This window comes from Macrobrachium rosenbergii, chromosome 56 (assembly GCF_040412425.1).
Source record: "Macrobrachium rosenbergii isolate ZJJX-2024 chromosome 56, ASM4041242v1, whole genome shotgun sequence".
Classification (NCBI taxonomy): domain Eukaryota; kingdom Metazoa; phylum Arthropoda; class Malacostraca; order Decapoda; family Palaemonidae; genus Macrobrachium; species Macrobrachium rosenbergii.
In genome coordinates, this window is record NC_089796.1 from 40,069,900 (window position 1) to 40,088,236 (window position 18,337).

General features: G+C 42.2%; 1 protein-coding gene across 1 annotated transcript in view; it reads left to right on the top strand.

Annotated features, from left to right (window-relative positions):
- Nucleotides 1–18,337, top strand: part of LOC136836355 (uncharacterized) — a 450,152-nt gene that overhangs the window by 252,470 nt on the left and 179,345 nt on the right. The window contains exon 8 of the mRNA XM_067100539.1: nucleotides 11,789–11,924. Coding sequence (XP_066956640.1) covers nucleotides 11,789–11,924 — 136 coding nt within the window. The remainder of the gene's footprint in view (nucleotides 1–11,788; nucleotides 11,925–18,337) is intronic.

An 18,337-nucleotide genomic window follows, 5' to 3' on the forward strand; every position in this document is an offset into this window, starting at 1 on the left:
TCTATCAATTGTTATGTCTAGTTGTTCTGCAGCGAAGAGAGAAGGGGAGTTCAAAACATCCCCATTTCTCAAGGCTAGTAACAAATCTGTGCTGATATATTTTGAAACCTTGGAGAGGGCTGCATCTCTTCTTTTCAGCAAAAGTTTAACCCAAATATTAGCATTAAAATGGGTCCGGTGAAAATTCACTTAACCACCTGACTGTAGAAGCCTAATGAAAAAGGCACTGTCTTTTGAATCACCTAATGCAGAGGAAGATATCTTGGCCACCGCCATAGACCATAAGTCTAATCAAGACACCGTCTGAAAAGCAGAAGAGGCAGTTGACTCCAAGGTAGCAGCCTCTTGATGAGTTAGGGAAGGACTTTCCAACGTAACTTGATCTAGGGTCAATCCAGGACCCCAACGAACCAGGTCTGGGTTAATCTGTCTAGGTTGCAACGTCACATTAGGTGTTGCATAAAACCTTCTGTGTCAAGGCAGCAGAGGGGTTAGAAGCTTAAAAGATCTACTAGACCGAAGCAAATTATCACGCCCATAGACAAGAGAATTCACATGGCCTGGGACATAATCTGCATGATTCGAGCACGGCAGCTCTATGGAAGCCTTTAAGTCCTTCTTAGGACTGAGTAAAGCCTCTGTACCTGTAGGGGCATCCAAAGAAGTCATTGCTGCTTCCTAAGAAAGATTATTGTACTCACGAATGAGTTCAGTAACCTCAGCAGACATAGTAACAAATTCTTGGTTCTCTACATCTTCTACCTCTTGGTCACGAGGATCTACTGTATTCTATATCGGATCAGACGAACATGGGACATCTTTATTAATAACTGGGGCATAAGCCCTTTCGGGTCCTAAAACTCTTTTGGGGGCTTGGTGGCCCGATGATGATGATGGTAATCTTGCCTGAGGGTCGTCTCGTTCACAAGAGTGAGAAGCAGAATCTCCATTCCCGTGTGATGGCCGTGAGCCAATGCACGGCCATGCATCCGTGACGTCACATCCACAGCCGAACAAACTCGAATGATGATTTTGATTCCTTCCAGGACATCGTGAACGAGAGACACGTTGAGATGCAGTTGAAGTCGGCAGTAAAGATGAAGGACTTGGGCTGCTAGCAAGTACGTGCTTATCTTCATCGTGGATGTGAGAAAGGACATGGACTTGGGAGCTGGAGCGACAATCAGAGATCCTCCTGGGAGAACGTGAACAGAAAGGGCTTCTTGAGTTACAGGGCTTAATGTCATGGATGTGTGAGCTGCAGCAGGAAACAACGATTCTTGCAGGAGAAACCGAACAAGGAGAGAGACAAGGTAATGACGGCCGTCGCTGAATACATGTCTACTTACGTGAAGAACACCTCACATCCGCCATAGAATTGCAGGATCCAGAAGGTAATGGCTGAACTTCCGAAGACTTCTTTACACTGGATTTCTTGTCATCCTTCCTACGAACAGGGCGACTGGAGGAAGATGAGATTGCTGTAGACTTCCTTTTTGCCACGATTTTTGCTTGGAAAGATCTGTCCAGGGACAAGAAGCTGCTATACGTGATGCACCCCCAACAGAGACACGGCTGTGAGCAGGAGCAGGAGACCCACATCCGCTGTCAGACAATGACAAAGACGAAGAGCTAAAGATGGTTCTAGGTCTTCTTAAATGAGGAGCAGCGACGAAGTCTTTAACCCTCCAATGTCTAGTTGGGGAGGGCTGGACGGAAGATGATGAAGATGATGAAGAAGAAGGGGGAGACAGAAATCTGCGACGCTGCTTCTTTATAACACAGCCGTACTTCTCTCGGGAAAGGATGCCAACTTTGTCGACCACTGCTTGAAAAAGTGTCAGAAGACAGAGCAGGAATAGAAGTCCCCACTGCTGAAGAAGGCCTGAAACTGAACAGGAACCGAAGGTCTATTCAAAGGAGCAAGGAGAGACGCTGAACTGGGAACTGTCAAGGCGGACGAGCTAGGAGCGATAGCAGGAGTAGCCACTGCAGCTGCTGTCTCACAACACTGGGCAGGGTACACCAAAGGCTGATGTGGCAACACTGGAACCGAAACTCCTGGTACAGGTAAGGGGAGAGCTGCAGATTTGGCAACTGCCAAGGTGGTTGACATGGGAATGCAAGAGGACAGAAAATGGGATAACAGGCCATTCAAGGTTGGTACTCCTGGAAGGCCTAGAGAAGCCCAGATGCCAGCCATCTTCTGAGCCTCCGATCCTGAAACAGAACAAGATGGAGCTGCCTCCTCTCTTCAAAGGGGTAGAACCTCCTCCCCCGAGAGAGTGGGGCCAGCAAAAGCGATAATATCTCCTGGCCTTTCTGGATTAACTTTCAGCGAGCTGGAGATCCGGCCGTTAAACTTTTGGAAGGAGGTTATGGTAATAGCTACCGATGGTAGGGGCAGAAGCATCACCCAGCAAATCGTTGTACATTCAATTCTACCCAGTTTACCTTTTGGCCCAGGTAAGAGAATGAGGGGTGGTAAGAGGTGGGTCCTTTATGTAAAGACCTCAGGTTTTTGTATGTTAGGAAGAATACAAATTACATTAAAAAATTTGTCATTTGTTCCTACACAAATACGAACCCTCGGTCTTTACATATGGGAGACTTACTTTTGGAAGGAAGAGTCTGAGTAAATCTCTGAACTGACTGGTAGTTCGGCTCACCTGGGTATTCTCTTCCTGGTCATGAAAGAGCAAAGGAAGTAGAACATACGTCTGATCTATTGAACAAAAGAGATGTTCAGTTGCCAGACTTTTGGGCATTTTGAATTAAAAGAATGTAATATCCTTGATTCGAAAAAGTTTGGATGAAGCCACAGTATCAGCGCAAATAAAGCTAAGAATAACCAAATGGTTTGCTCATAGTCAGTCCCTCTCTCCCCTTGCTAGAGAGAAGGAAGGAGTTGTATCTACTAATCCAGTTGGAGCTAGATTATAGATAGGATATTCAGTCATCTAGATCACCTGCACGTATGTCTGTCAGCACGTGACGGCTTGTTCACTGTTCCTCTGCCCACTGGAAGAGGAAGGGAGACAGAAGAAAGGGAGGAGACCAGTCCCACACACACCTCTTTGCAGCCATACACCTTGGGCGAGATGCAACCTGTCCCTCAAGAGCTGGGTGAACTATATGACTTGCTGAGCATCCACCATAGGATCCAAGGAAAAGAAGTCCAAGGACCTGTGGGTAACATCCCAAGGTAAAAGGAGATGAATGTGATCTGCACAATTACATTCCATCCTAGTACTAGACTGACAGGTTCTTCCTGAATGCAGTGGACAGACCAATGCCCCTGGCCTCAAAAGATCTGGCCTAAAATGTACTGATGTCCCCCAGAAAGTTGTGGAGTATGCTTGTTTGATCATCTCACTAGTCAGAGAAATGACAACTTGGACACCGTTTCTTGGCCAACTCGAGACTATCGAACGATTTGTTGGCATTGGGCAGAAATTCCAGTCTTTATGGAGGCAACATAGACGTCATACTGTCATTGGAGTCACAGGACCATAGAAGTGGAATGATCCATCTCACTGATCACCTTCAAAACATGTAGAATGGTGAAAGGCATAAACTTCCAGATGTATATGAATACCAAAAATGTCTTGCTTATTCAAGGGTGTAAAAAGACAGAACAGAAGAGCGCCAACTTCAGTAAGTCTAGAAAAGAAGGACTATGATCAAGCTCCTTCAGAGGTTGAACAAATTTCCGGAAGTCAAGGTGCCAAGATCAGCTTTCCTTATCTCCTGACTTCAGTGAATGAATTGTTGTAATTACATCCATCTTACTTGGGATGTGTCTGGTTGGCCACTGTACTGAATATCTTCTCTCTACTTGTGTACCTGCACTTCAGTAAAGTAGATGAAAGGACACTAAGACCTTTTGTTGAGCATGGCACTAACATGGTGTTGTTGCTGTCACACGAGGAGTTGGTGTTGTTGCTGTCACACGAGGAGTGACTGTCTTTGGTTCTTGAGACTCTTGAAAGCCTAACAAGAACTGTGCTTATGTTCCAAGAAAAGAAGTGTACAGCAGGAACCTGCTGCCCTGGTCAACGTTTCGAAGAATGAAAAATTTCTGGAGGAGTATAGTATAACCATGGTAATGTGCATGACATTCTCTCCCTCTCAGATTGTGGGTCAACTAGTAATTGCAGCAGCAACAGCTACTGCTTACATCTCCCACTCCTCACAGGGGGAGTGTTACTACATCCAGTCAAAAGAAATGGAGCTCCTAGACACCACCTCTTGACTAAGCAGGAACCAAAAACAAGCTAGCGGAACTTAGTTTGGAGGTACTGTTGATCTCCTGTTAGATCAGGCAGAACAACGGGAAGTTGTAAGCCCAAGACTTGAATCATGGATACAAAAGATGTCTCCTAAGCGTCAACAAGCATCTGAAGTTTCTAGGAGGTCACTTCTCCAAGTACTGACTAATCCCAATATTTCTAACCATGGATGTGAAAGTTGTGTCCTAGATGTCAACAGAATTCGGTGCTCCAGAAGGTCACCTATCCAAGTGCTGACCTGACCCAATCATTGCTAACTTTGCTGATCAGACGAAAAGCAATATTTTCAACGTGGCATGGTTGATGGCTGTTATGCCCATGGTCCATAGAGATAGAGCCAAATAGTAACAGCTTTGGAGTGTTAAGATTGAAGGACTAATTGACTGTCTTCTTAGGTTGAACAATTTTTTGAAACGTCAAGATGTCAAGACCAACTGTTGCTAACACTGACCCTAGTGACCGAACTTGTCTGTCATACATTCATCATCCTGGAGTGTGTCTGGTTGACCTCTGTGCTGAGTGTGCTACTGCAAACACATGCACCTGCAGTGTCAATTGAGGGGATGCTAGGATACTGGCCCCCCCCTCCCTCTTGTTGACTAAGAAACTACTTTGGTACTGTTCCTTAACAACACTATGGAATGCCTATCCTCAGATCTTGAGGCATGGAGAGCTAAGAATATCCAGGTTATTGAGGTACAGATTGGGTCAGGCTTGGCTAGGCTAGGTTTAGTTTAGGCTAGGTTAAGTACCCAACCTAACCTCACCCAACCTAGCCATGAAACAAGAAGTTCCAGGATACTGAAGTGCAAGTTTGGTAAGGTTAGGCTAGAACTGGTAAGGTTAGCTAAGTTAGGTCAAGTACCTAACCAAACCTAACCCAACTTAGCCCCTTGAGTAGGAGGTGACAACTTCCTGGTTGATGCCATGAGACAGGAGTTCTAGGATATTGAAATGCAAGTCTGGTAAGGTTAGGCTAGAACTAGTAAGGCTTGGATAAGTTGTGTTACCTACCTAACCCAACATAACCTCTTGAAGTGTAGGTGAATGCCCTTTGGTTGGTGCTTTGAGGCATGAAGTATCTCTGGGGGTGAAGTGTGTACAACACCTCAGGATAGTTGTTGTCTCACTTTAGGCCAAGTCCTCTCATCTCTCTGAGAGAGAATGGGAAGGAATGGGGAGACCTTGTAGAAGACCAGGACCCCTCTTTCTATCTTCAAGAATTAGGCTTCACTCTTGTGCTAAGAAGAGCATTGCAGAGAGGACACTGAGGCTGTTGTACTGAGGCGTAGGCCTGAGCCTTAGATTTACAGAGCTAGAATATAATTCCGATTGCATAAGGAAAAATACTTGCACAATCAATATTGATTGACTCCTGTTTTGAAAGCATAGGGCAGTGTGGTTCTATAGAACACTAAACAAAACCAGCCTGTAGTCAAAAATGAACAGGAATCCAAAGAAATCCATGCTGATGACTGTAACTACCTTTGTTCAGGGAGTCAAAGGTTAAAATTAGTGTAGGAACAAACAAGAATTAAGGTTCGAATGTGAGAGATGAAACAAAGATTTCTTCCTACCTGAAAATGCTGAACACAAGTGAAAGACTGTCAATTCACGCAATGACGGCCATATGGGTCTGATAGAATGAATTCATTCATTCAGTTGTAGGAGTTATTGAAATGGACATTGGATACTATGATGAAAACGACTGATGAAGGTCATAACATGTCGGAAATGTCTGGAAGAATGATCCATTCATTCGAATGCGGTGGCCGTTCGTTCGGTGATGTGGATGTTTACTGAAAATGGAGGCCAACCGCTACCAATGAATAAGACCCCATCAACTTACGTTGATGGGGTTGAAGGACATAAAAGTTGGCAGACAGAACGATCCTGTTTGCCCGTATGTAGAAGGTATGGTAACGTCCATTGGCTGTTGCCAGATAATCAAGCTAAAACATGTACGCAATCAAAAGGCATTGTACGGGTATGCTGTTGATTCGCTCGAACATGGGTTGTCGCCTTTCTAGATGTCCACAGAAGTGCTGTCAATGCTCTTTGCTTGACAGAACTGAACGAGGCAGTGATCGGACGGGAATCGGTGCTTCAATGTGGCATGGCTGTAGGCCATCCCGTTCTCTTCCCGAACCTTCATGTGAATCTGGTTGTTGGTCTGTTCCCAGACACGCCATCCTGAGACAACTTCCACACCCCCTGTGCAACGGCTGTGGTTCAATATGCGGCTGTATGTCTGTGGTGTCATGTCTGCAGCTAGGCAAACTTGAACGACAAACCCGATTTCTCCTAGGAGAGCAAGAGCATGAGAGATGGTGAGACGCTGAAGAGTGAGGCTGAATAGCTGAATGAATTGAACTTATTGCACGTATGTGTGTGTCTTCACGGACGCAGAGAGTGTGAACAGTGAGGAGTTCTGGAATAATGGAGACTAATGTCTCCCATATGTAAAGACCGAGGGTTTGTATGTTAGAAAAAATACAAATTACCTTTAAATGTTACCTTTATAACCAACCATAACCTTGTCATGTTAGACATCATATACAATTCACATATGAAGGTCTCCAAAGTACGAGTATATGATTCATATCAATTTATATAAATTTATTGACTGAAATTATGTGCATCATATGTAGCAAAGTTCAAAATACTCAACTTTATGATGTTTTTGCTTGGCTATAGCAAAACTTGTGCTTGGCATTGCAATGGACTTGTCCTCATCACTGGAAGTTTCTCAACTTATTTAGGGGGAGAGGTATGTCAAGTTCAGATTCTCCTCTTTAAGCTCAAGGTCAATATGACTGTAGGTGGCATTCTTGGAGATGATATAGGAAGTCTTGTAGAACATTGATGATGGAAGCTAAAAAGTGAGAACTTTTGCACTGATATAGGCTACCTTTGATGGCAACGAATGAGCAACTGATTCCTTATTGCACTCCTACTGCCAAATGACCAGTCAAATGCGGCTACATCACATGTGGCATGATGGCACCACACTTCCTGACTGGTCAGCCAAAAACCATGTTTTCAGTAAAGGGTTAAAAATGGGTTTGCCCATAACGTAAGAAGTGATAAATGCTCTGTAAAAGTCCCAACACCTGTGGTTACCAGAGGACTGAGAGCGTTGGGTAGGTGTGATGTTGCTTAATGACCTCATGGTAGCCCCTGTTCTTGTGTGAAACCTCTAAATCATTTCACAGACCACAGCAGCTGAAAATAAATGTTAGTCTATCAGATCAGTTGTCCAGTCTCTTGAACCTGAGAAGGCAAGCAAATTACACAGGCTTAAAAGATTGCCTCATTTTTCGGTATTGTGCTACCTGTGGATTAGATCAATATTCAGATTTTTAAGATGAAGGTACAGCACATCCTAGGGAGGTGATGCATCTTGGAGGCACTGAAGACTACTTGTGAGATACCCAAAACTGATTGTGCTAATTGGTTGTCACAAGCATTTCTTGTGAAAATCTCTTTTTATATAATGATGGCATATATAACCATGATAAAGGGTGGAGGAAGAGTTAAGGCAATGTTTGTAGCAGGTGCCTCAGTTCCTATTGGCAGCAGCCTATCATGTCTTGAGTATCATGCTAATTTACAGAACTGTTGATGTTGATCATCTAAGAAGGAAAAAATTTGATGCACCACAGAATAGACTTCATTTGCTTCAGGCCCAAATCTCCTTTTATTTAACGATGGCATATATATAACCATGATAAAGGGTGGAGGAAGAGTTAAGGCAATGTTTGTAGCAGGTGCCTCAGTTCCTATTGGCAGTAGCCTATCATGTCTTGAGTATCATGCTAATTTATAGAACTGTTGATGTTGAACATCTAAGAAGGAAAAAATTTGATGCACCACAGAATAGACATCATTTGCTTCAGGCCCACTGCTGTTCAAAAATCGAAGCCCATGCGAGGTTCTTCTGCTTGGAACTCTGATTTTGGTTCAGCTGCTGAAGCTACTCTAAGAGCCTTAACCTAACATCAAGATGAAGGCTTGCAGATCCAACTTATTTGAACTTACTGTTGTGGAACAGAAGTCTTTTTCCCCTTTTTTTGCATAATAAGTATTTCCTTAAAGTTGTTATCTAGTATCATGCACGTTGAGGCAAAGATAATATCAAAAGCTTTCCAAGCAAAATGAGCAGATGATTTTTTCTCAGGAGTAGCGGGAGTCACACTAGAGTCAGGCAAAAGGGAGTAACTTCTCTTGTAATGAAAAGAATCCAGGGTATGCAGTACTCAAATATTAGGAACTGCTGCATGAAGTCTCCAAAGTCTGTAAAAATGCTAAGAAAAAATAGCAGCAAATGAGTCAGGGGTGATCTCAGTTTCATGGGTTTGAGCATGTGAGCTTCATTAGCGTTGGATAATCCCTGAATTGTCATTAATCAGTAGGAACCTCTTGGCAGAAAAAGTAGACTAGCTGGTGGCAGATGAGTTTTAGGCCACATGTAGAGGTGGTGGTGTGACCCGTGCACAGTTGGGTAGAGTGAGTGATTCGAGGAGAAGGTGTGTGAATAATCATGGGTCAGGTGTGAATAGGTTGGTACGACTTGGTCGTTATAAACTATGAGAGTAGGCAGAGATGGGTAAAACACTGGGAACAGATAAGTCATGCAAGTGGCTAGTAGCATAAGACAATCTTGAATTGTGTGGGAGAGAGTTAGCATGGGAGGCACTATCTGTGCTGTCAGATATATATTGGTGTGTGAGAGTTATGAAGAATAGCACGTGTCAGAAAAATAGAGCCTGTGGCAGAACTGGTTATGAGCATGGCTAGTTCCTTGTGTAGGCCATAGTGGTTGAGATACAAAGCAATATCTGCTGCAAGCAGAACCACCATACTATAGTTAATCTGAGGGCCACTACCTCCTCAACACACATCATCTGCATTTACCAATTTTCATCCCAAGTCTCCTTATCACCATTACTCATCTTCAAGTTGGGACATGGTGCCATGATATTGCACAGACAATGGGCTTCATTTGCCCTCTCTCTCTGCTTACTCATGTCCCCTGCTTACCAGCCATGTAGTTCTCAGTCACCCTTTCATTAAGAAAGCTGAGAAAAGTTTGTTTGTCCATTCTGCCATCTCTCCAGGGTAGCAGGAGCTGTCTTCAGCAGACTTGCAGTTCTAGGGAGTATGTCGGCAGGGAGCCTTGGGTTTGGGAAGTTCTCTGCCTCGGCTACCATCTGCCATTTCTACTGGCAGCTCCTTTACTTTCTCAACTGATGGTATTTGACTTTTATCCGTAGTTATGTTACCAATGACGTAAGCAGAATAGGACTGATATATTTTTTACATAATATAGTATAGTGAAATAATGTTTGATTGGTATTTTGCTGTGTTGTTTCATTAAAGGATGTGTATACTAAGAGAGAGAGAGAGAGAGAGAGAGAGAGATGATGGAACAAGAATTTTTTAATAAATCTATGGGAGATGTTGAGGACATAACCACGAAATGACGTAGGTCGAGTATGACGTAAGTCGAGTACGATGTAATCCTAGAACTTACTGTATTCCCTCTGTTTGTCTGTTGAGATAGGCACTGGCAGAGTTCTAACCAGTGAACTCTTGGATGATGCTCATTGCTCCATTTTGGCCACAGCATGAGTGGTTTCTGGATCTTCTAGAACTCGTTAAGGATTTTCTCAGGTTTCTTCCCACAGCCTTATATCAAATGAAGCCTGAGATAGAGAGGTTTTATGGAAGGTGCTGCAGCTGCTATAAACTTTCCCTGCAAATCAGCATCCATAACTCTTTACCAGGTAAAATGTCTGGTGTGTCCAAGTGGACTGTTTCTTAACTACTTCAGAAGTGACAGGAAACTCTCTCTCTCTCTCTAACCTAACCTAACCTAACCTAACCTAACCTAACCTAACCTAACCTCTCTCTCTCTCTCTCTCTCTCTCTCTCTCTCTCTCTCTCTCTCTCTCTCTCTCTCTCTCTCTCTCTCTCTCAGCCACTAATGGTTATTGCTCAACATTGTCAGGTCTTTATTCTACATGGTCTTGGGATAGGAAGTAATAAAAGTATTTTTTACCTTTTCTGTCACTTCAGTAAATCTAATCCCTAGAATTTCAATGAAACCTTGGATTTGGGACTTAGTTTGTTAAGCCCAAATACTGTACATCACTTTATGAACCTCATTTGATGCATCTGTTAGATTTGACACCTGATATTGTGTTTTTCCTCCCTTGGCTCTTTCAAACTGTGTCAATGCATGTTGTGTTATTTAATGAAAGTTGATCTCTTTTTTGTCCTGGAATTTCTAACCTAGACTCAGTCCTCTATCAGATATAGTACTTGTTTTAGTCTGCTTGGTATCCATACTTTATCTTCCAAAACTCATAATGACAACCTTCTCTGTCCTGGAAGAGCCCTTTGATCCTAACTTCAACGTATGGAGTTCATTAGTCCTTTGTTAATATTCTCTTCATATGCTTCATAAGGATCAGCTTGCATGACTGCAACAAGTTATTATAATTCTACAGCATCATAGGAATACCTTGCCTCACTCAAGATTAAAGTCCATGATGTCTGCCATACTCAGGGTAGGCACCTGGTGCTGTGAATACCCCCTGGCCAAATTTTATATTCACGATGTTGCTCATAAGATACTGGATTTGTGTTTGTTGGGTCCCATTGTTGTGGCAGGCATGTACTTTCCAGTGATGAGAGGGTTAAATCACTCAATTTCCTCATTCTCATAATTCATTCATCAGCTGTCTGACACTTTGGAAGTATGTATTTCTTGGTGGACCTGCCTTTATGCCTTTTACGCTTTGTGAATATACATTTTTGTGATCTTCCTCCTCTGCAGGTTGCAGATTTTTCCCTAATAAACACATTACCCTTTGAAACAATCATTGTAGCCTTGGCTTTGCCAATTCTCATCATTTCCTGTGACTGAACTGAACTTCTTGCGGTTATCTTCTTTTCTTGGCTTCAACAAACTATTTTCACAATAAAACCAGTTTTTATGCAAAATTATTGATTATAAACTCCAGTACCTTCTCTATTTAGTTGTGGCTTGGCACAGAAGAATGAGTATTTTTAGAGTATCTGCAAGGATTCTAAAGTTGGCTAAGCACGAGTGAAGGAATTCAGTTTGTGCACCTGGATGCATTCCACACAGTTTAAGGCCATTTTAATATTGATTGGTTTAAATAAACAACTAGTTGTATTGTTGAAACAGGTTTCATTCAATTGATATTATGCTTACGAAATCTGATAAATCCGGGAATAAATAATTGTAATTTTGACAATGATTGCATTTTGAACACCAGTGAAAGTGATATTGATAATGTTGATATCATTGGCAGTGTTATCATTAAAGGTGATAATGATGATACTGCATTAGTATTGATAATTGAGTAGAGACAAGAGTGCAAAAAAAGGATGTTTTGTTTATTGCTGTGGTATCTTATTTTTCATGGAATCACATTGTATTTCATTCAGGTTATTTTCCTTAGGTATTTTTATACTCAAACAAAGTCGCCAGGAGCTCGAGAGTTGGTCATAGTTGTTGACAGAAGACAGAGCACCAACAAAAAATTCCTTGAGGAGGCAGTCCTTAAGATATTCAACACTCTTCGTCCTACAGATAAGGTGAGTACTGTATTTAATGGTAAAGAATGGGTATGAATTATCTTAAATACTGTACTGTGATGTGAGTAGATGTTTTAATGAATGATGTATAATGCAAGTGCATATATCAATGTAGCTAAGTATCATTCTTTGGCACTAGTAAGATTTCCCTTATGTTCCATAATTATAAACCCTGGTGTGTTACATGGACCATATTTTCAGTAGGACTTATTAGGAGTGAATTTGCGAGTATCAGGCGTTAACTAATGAGATTTTTATTTATTTAATTAGAATTATGAGTTTCTTTGCTGCATCACCATTCCAATTTTCAGTTGATTACCCTATATTGAAGATAGTATTTTTTTATTGTAGTGTAGTGAAAATAGTTCTGATTTTTTGTTTCAGTTATTTATTATCACTCTTAGAAGTCATGATGGATTTTGGTGTAACAACAGGAAGGAATTTTAATGTTTGTGAAAGCAAAATATTTTCCACCAGAAGCCTTGTTGAAAACTATTAAGGAACTCAGTATTGATGTTGCCTGCTTATGATAATCTTGTATAATTAAGGAACTCAGTATTGATGTTGCCTGCTTATGATAATCTTGTATGAATTCCGTGGCAGAGAAGATTGGTTATACTGAGTATTTTGTGTTTACTAACTCCTGTAATTTTAATTGCTAGGCTGCAAGTTTTCATAATAATGCAAAAGGGAGAGTGGTTGTGTTTTAAACAACTGGCTTCAAGCATAGGTCGAGTGAGGTAATATCAGTAGTTAAAAGACAACTAAAGCTGTCCCTCCTTGACTGTCCGGTTATTTGCGGATGTTTGTAGCAGGTTTTGCATCTTTTAACCTTTAATTCATCCTCATTTGTCTCATCACGTATGATCATTCATGCCTCAGTCATTTGTATCAATGGTTTGAACCAGCTAATACTAATCCCATTAAATGATAAATAAACGCATGTTACTGATGGCGAGAGGAAGAGAGAAGCTTCATAAATTAAATTGGACGTTGTAATAACTCTGTGTGGGTGGGATGCTAGTGCAATTTTAAAGTATGCAATTTTAGTTTACATTATAAGCTTAACTGAAAATTTAAAATCATAGACAAATTCTTAATTAGAATATATTCATGTAAAATACATTCATACCACGTGTAAAATTTGTCTTACTAGAGGTTGTCACCTTGGTACAATTTGATAGATAAGTGAAAATTATAATACTTTGTGACCTATATCCCAGGTTTGTACGTTTTGCTATAAACTAGAAATTCTTGCACACCTAAATTTGCTTCTTTTGTTCGGGAATTTACTAGCTCACTTTTATAATCCAGCAGGGTTTATTAACAAGGTAAAGCTCTTACACTTCCAAAATAAAACAATTTGAGTTTAGCAGTGTACTCGCTCTATATGAAAGTACCAGTTAAGGATGTTTTAACCTTTTAACAAAATTAATTGCATGGTTTTGATGTGTGAATGTAGGTGTAAATGCATTTTTGAAACTTTGCAAATCAATTTTTTTAATCCGAAATTGTAATAGGAACTGCTTCCCCATTTTATTCAGTTTTAAATAACCAACGTTTCGAGTTACTTTCCTTGGTATCTAGATAAGATCTAGTTTGGTTCAGGTATGACGATGACATCTTATTATGGCCAGTTGATTTAGTGCAGAACTTCTTGAGTTTTATCAGTCGCTAAAGAATCTTGTGCTGTTCACAATATTTGAAGTTGAAGGGAAGTAAAACAAAGGAATACTTATTCGTAGAGATTTTAATTATTAGAAAACTAAGAGGACATTAGCCTTAGTGCATATAGAAATCTTACTCAAGTTAACAGTCATGCCTATTTGTTTTCAGTATTTCCAAAAATTTCAATCCTCATTAATTTCATAAAAAGGAATATGGAATAATATAAATATTTAGTATGTAATAAAAGAAAAATTTAGTATTGTGAAATATCCTTAGTGAGAGAGGAGATGTTATGTACTAAGAACTGTAACTGATGTAAGAGAATAAGGTAAATTTTGGTTTGTCTAACAATAGTTTAGAAAATGTAAAAGTGTTAAGCAAGTGTTGGTTATTGAAATAGCATATAAGTGTAATTTAACAGTTCAGTCCAAGCTCATTAAAAATAGTTTGCGAAAAAATAAAGGCTGTGTTTTTATTATGTCTTGCAAAGACTGTATTTGTCCATGTTTGGGAGACCGCTTCTCAACAAATTGTACAGTTCAGGATCAAGTGGTTCTTACTGTACGTGTGCCAAGCCGCTCTACTGAACTTTTCATTCTTTTGTAAGACTCTAGAGTAAAAATCATCTGTAATAGTAAAATCCGAGTGGATCTTGTTTGTCCCCGAGCTGACAGTAGGGGAGACGTGACACAGCCACCCTCCCCCTACAAACCTGTTTATCCATTCAGGTGGGGGCGGGGTAGATAGGGGAATGGGAGGGTAGGGGAAACATCCATCCTCCTCCTGCAACCCTGTTTGTCTACCCCAGGTTGAGGTGAGTTAGGTAGGGGATCGGGGGTAAAGGCAGCAGCGCCAGGTTCCACCGTGCATAGCGCTCACCAACAAGCTCATCATTCTATAATTGTCGTATTGTGCTGTCATTTTTTGTTACCTGTTCAGTTTTTTTTATTGTTTTCATATGTATCGCACTTCAATGAGATATTGTGTTCATGAAGGGTTGTGAATGTTTGTGGTTTGTGTGCCGAGTTGTAGCTCAGTTGTTTTGCTTCAATATTTTTCAGCTAAATACCAATTAAATCATTTTCATTTGCCATGGATGATTAATTTCATCGTTCTCCCCAGTGAATATTGTCTCTTGTTACTGGATACATTTCATTGTTCATAACTGTTTATCTTTCATGGAAGTTATCTCTACAGCCATAAACATAAAATGGTGATATTAAAATTTGTTTTATGTCGCTGTAGCTTTTTTTTGGTACTTTACTCATTATTGGAAGTTTTGCTACCTTACATTACTTTGATTCTGCATTTTTGTATAAGTAACTTGCCAAGTAATTACATAGCTATCAGATTTCCTACATGGCAGCCTAAAAATTCAAAATTAGCGGTAATGATTCACCTAGCTATTGTAGGTGGTTAACCCTGCCCATTTCGGGGTAAGAAGACGCTCGGCATGGCAGAGAGTTCCATTCATTTTTCTGCCGGTGTTTGACCAACATCGTTCATTTCTGCAGCCTGCCTTCACCGTTTTTTGGTGATGCAATCAGAATTTGCTGTCACTTTCAAGGTTTATTGCTTCACTACCGATTGGATTTGCTCAGTGTTTACTTTTCATTGCTTCTTTAGTTACTTGCTTAACTGTTACTTAGCATTATGCCAGACTAGTTCACCCAATGTTCACTACAATTCGCTTTTTTAGCAATGGATGTAAAACTAGGTTAGTTAAGTCATCAGTGGACTCTCATACTAAATGTATCAGATGTAGGGGACAGGATTGTATCATTGAGAATACCTGTGATGAATGCCAAGAATGGGATGAGAAAGAGTGGAAAGCTTTAAAGTCTTATTTGCTTATGCTTGAGAGAGAGAAAAAGAGGAAGACGGCTGCTAGGGCCAAAATAAGGACAAATCTTGAATCTGCCAGTTCTTGCCATTTCTCCAATTTTTAGTCCTAGAACTTTACCCCACACTCATATTCCAGGCTCTCATGCTTCCGAACCCAACCCCATTGCCAGTCTCGAATCAACGTTCAATCAGAAGATTCATCTAGTGTTAAGTGCAATGTCTGAGTTAGGTACCGCAGTGAAAGTGCTCTCTGAAAAAGTGCCAGATCATGTGAAAAGTGACAGTGTTGTGCCATTGGAGGAGGTGGCTACTTGTCCCATTGGGACACCTAGACAAAGGTTCCTGTCCAACTCCCCTGAACCTGGGAGAAGACATACCAGAGGTCGAGGGGAGGCCAGCGGGGTTTGCCCACAGGTAGTCACCCATTCAGTTGCACCTGTGTCCCCCCAGGTGTCGACATTATCCCCGTGGAAAGGTGTTAAAGTAAGTGCTCATCAGCTTTCCTCTGACTCCAGCCCTGACAAGAGGTGCAGGTGGTGCTATCTGCCTCCTCTTGCCCTCTCAAGAGGCACTCCAATGGTGCTGACCGTTCCCCTCCTCAGCTAAGAGGCACAAAGAGACCAGTCTCAGCTCCCAGCCTTCCTGCAGCTTTGCTGAGCCTCCTGCCTTGTCCTCCTCAAGCTCACTCATCGACTCAGGAGGATCCGTCACTGGAACCGATTAAGCACCAGCTTGATGCTATTATGAGTTTCATTCAGAAAGCCCCCACTGCTCCCCCAGTCTCAGAGGATCCTGTTTTGTCACCTGTATCTTCTGATGAATGCTTGAGCAAGAAGACACCTCTAAGTCAGCCTGTGCAGCACTACTTCGGTACCTTTTGGCCAGTTTCCCTAGCAACTTCTCACCTGCCTCTCCAGTTTCTCCTGCCTCTAGGCAGACAACTCCGCTCGGCTTCCCAAGATGGTGCTGTCCTCCTCAACAAGGAAAGCCCCTCAAAGGGGGAACTGGGTAAAACCACTCTAGCCTGGCCTCCCTCCAGACTTGTTCACAGGAGATATCTCTCTTATTCGACCAAAGAAGTCCCCTCTTTGGGAGTCGCTGCCTCCTCCCACAGGGACTTTTCTGGTCTAACTGACTATTCGCAACACTTGGCCTTTGCTTCGGCGAAGATATTGTTTTCGTCTACTGAACTTGACCACCTCGTTTGAAGCGTTTTTAAGGTGTTTGGGGTGCTGAGTATCCTCGATTGGTCCATTGGGGCACTTGCCAAGAAGATGGAGGACTGTCCACTCTGGTTAGCTGTATTATCATGTGCGGACAAGGCCACCAGAGATAGTTCCCAGGGTGTGTTGAAGAAAAGGGAGTTATGGTGCTCCTTCACCAAGAAAGGAGTAACCACCACACAGAGGTCTGCTCTCCTCTTTGCCCCTCTCAACAAGCAGTATCTCTTCCCGCAGTCTACTGTGCTCGGTATCTCATCAGACCTCCAAAAGAAATCCACTCAAGACCTGCTGGTGCATTCCACTAAACGTTTGAAGGGATCCTCTGCCTCTGCCAAATCCATTTCTCCCCTCCAACTTCAGCCATTTCATGGAGGCAGACAGAGACTCCAGTCGAGACCCTGAGCTAACCTGTATAATTCAAAGTCTATCAAGAAACCATCGTACAAGCCTTCTGCCAAGAAATGAAAACCCAATCCTTTGTGCTCCTGTAGGAGCCAGACTACTCCACTTTTGGGAGGAGTGGAGTTGCAGAGGTGAGGAGCCATGGATAGTTCAAGTCTTGAAGGAGGGATGCTCCATACCTTTCAAGAGGACACCTCTGCTAGACAGGTCTCCTATCACCTTGACTGCTTATTCAGAAGGCTCTGAAAGATTTTCGGCCCTTTCACAGGATGTTGACTCCCTCCTTCTCAAGAGAGCTGTGGAAGAAGTTGAGTGTCACAAGTCAGAGGGGTTCTGCAACCGGCTCTTCATAGTTACCAAGTCATTGAGGGGATGGAGGCCCATCCTTGATGTAAGAACTCTGAACCTTGTTGTTCTGGAGACAAAGTTCCATATGGAAACAAGCCAGTCTGTCATGTCTTCCATTCATCAGACGACTGGATGATTTCCGTAGACATGCAGGAGGCTTACTTCCATGTCCCCATACATCCGGACTCCAGGAAGACCTCTGTTTCATCTTTCAGAACACAGTTTTTCAGTTTCGGCCCTTATGCTTCAGCCTTTCAACAGCCCCTCAGGTATTCACTCATGTTCTTGCTCCTCTTGGCAAGTGGCTCCACCTTCTTGGGATCAGCATCTCCCTGTATCTGGATGACTGGCTCCTTTGCTCCCAGTTGAAGGAAAGGTGCACAGAGGACTTAAGGACAACTCTTTGCCTGACTCAAGAGTTGGGCATTCTCTTCAACACAGAGAAGACTCAACTGTATCCAACACAGGAGATTATTTATTTGGGCATGGTAGTGAATTCTTGGACTTCTCAGGTTTTTCCAGCCCCCAAAGGATCGACTGAAGCCTTCGAACAGTCCGCTAATTTCTCTCTCTGCTTGGCCAACCAGTGGATGAGTCTCCTGGGCACCTTGGCCTCCATCAAGCAGTTCATGAAACTGGGAAGTCTGCACATGAGACCTCCGCAGTTTTTTCTCAAGGCCAGCTGGGACAGGAAGACCCAACCAGACTCTTACGTTTTTCCCATCACACAGGAGATCAAGACGGGCCGGCGATGGTGGCTGTGCGAAGGAAGACTTCGTCAGGAAAAATCTCTTTTACCTTTGAACCCCGACCTAGACTTATATGCAGATGCGTCGGACTTAGATTTGGGAGCCCTTCTAAGAGACCAAGAAGTGTCCGGGAGGTGGTTCACAGATCAGAGATGCCTCCACATAAATGTCAATGAGT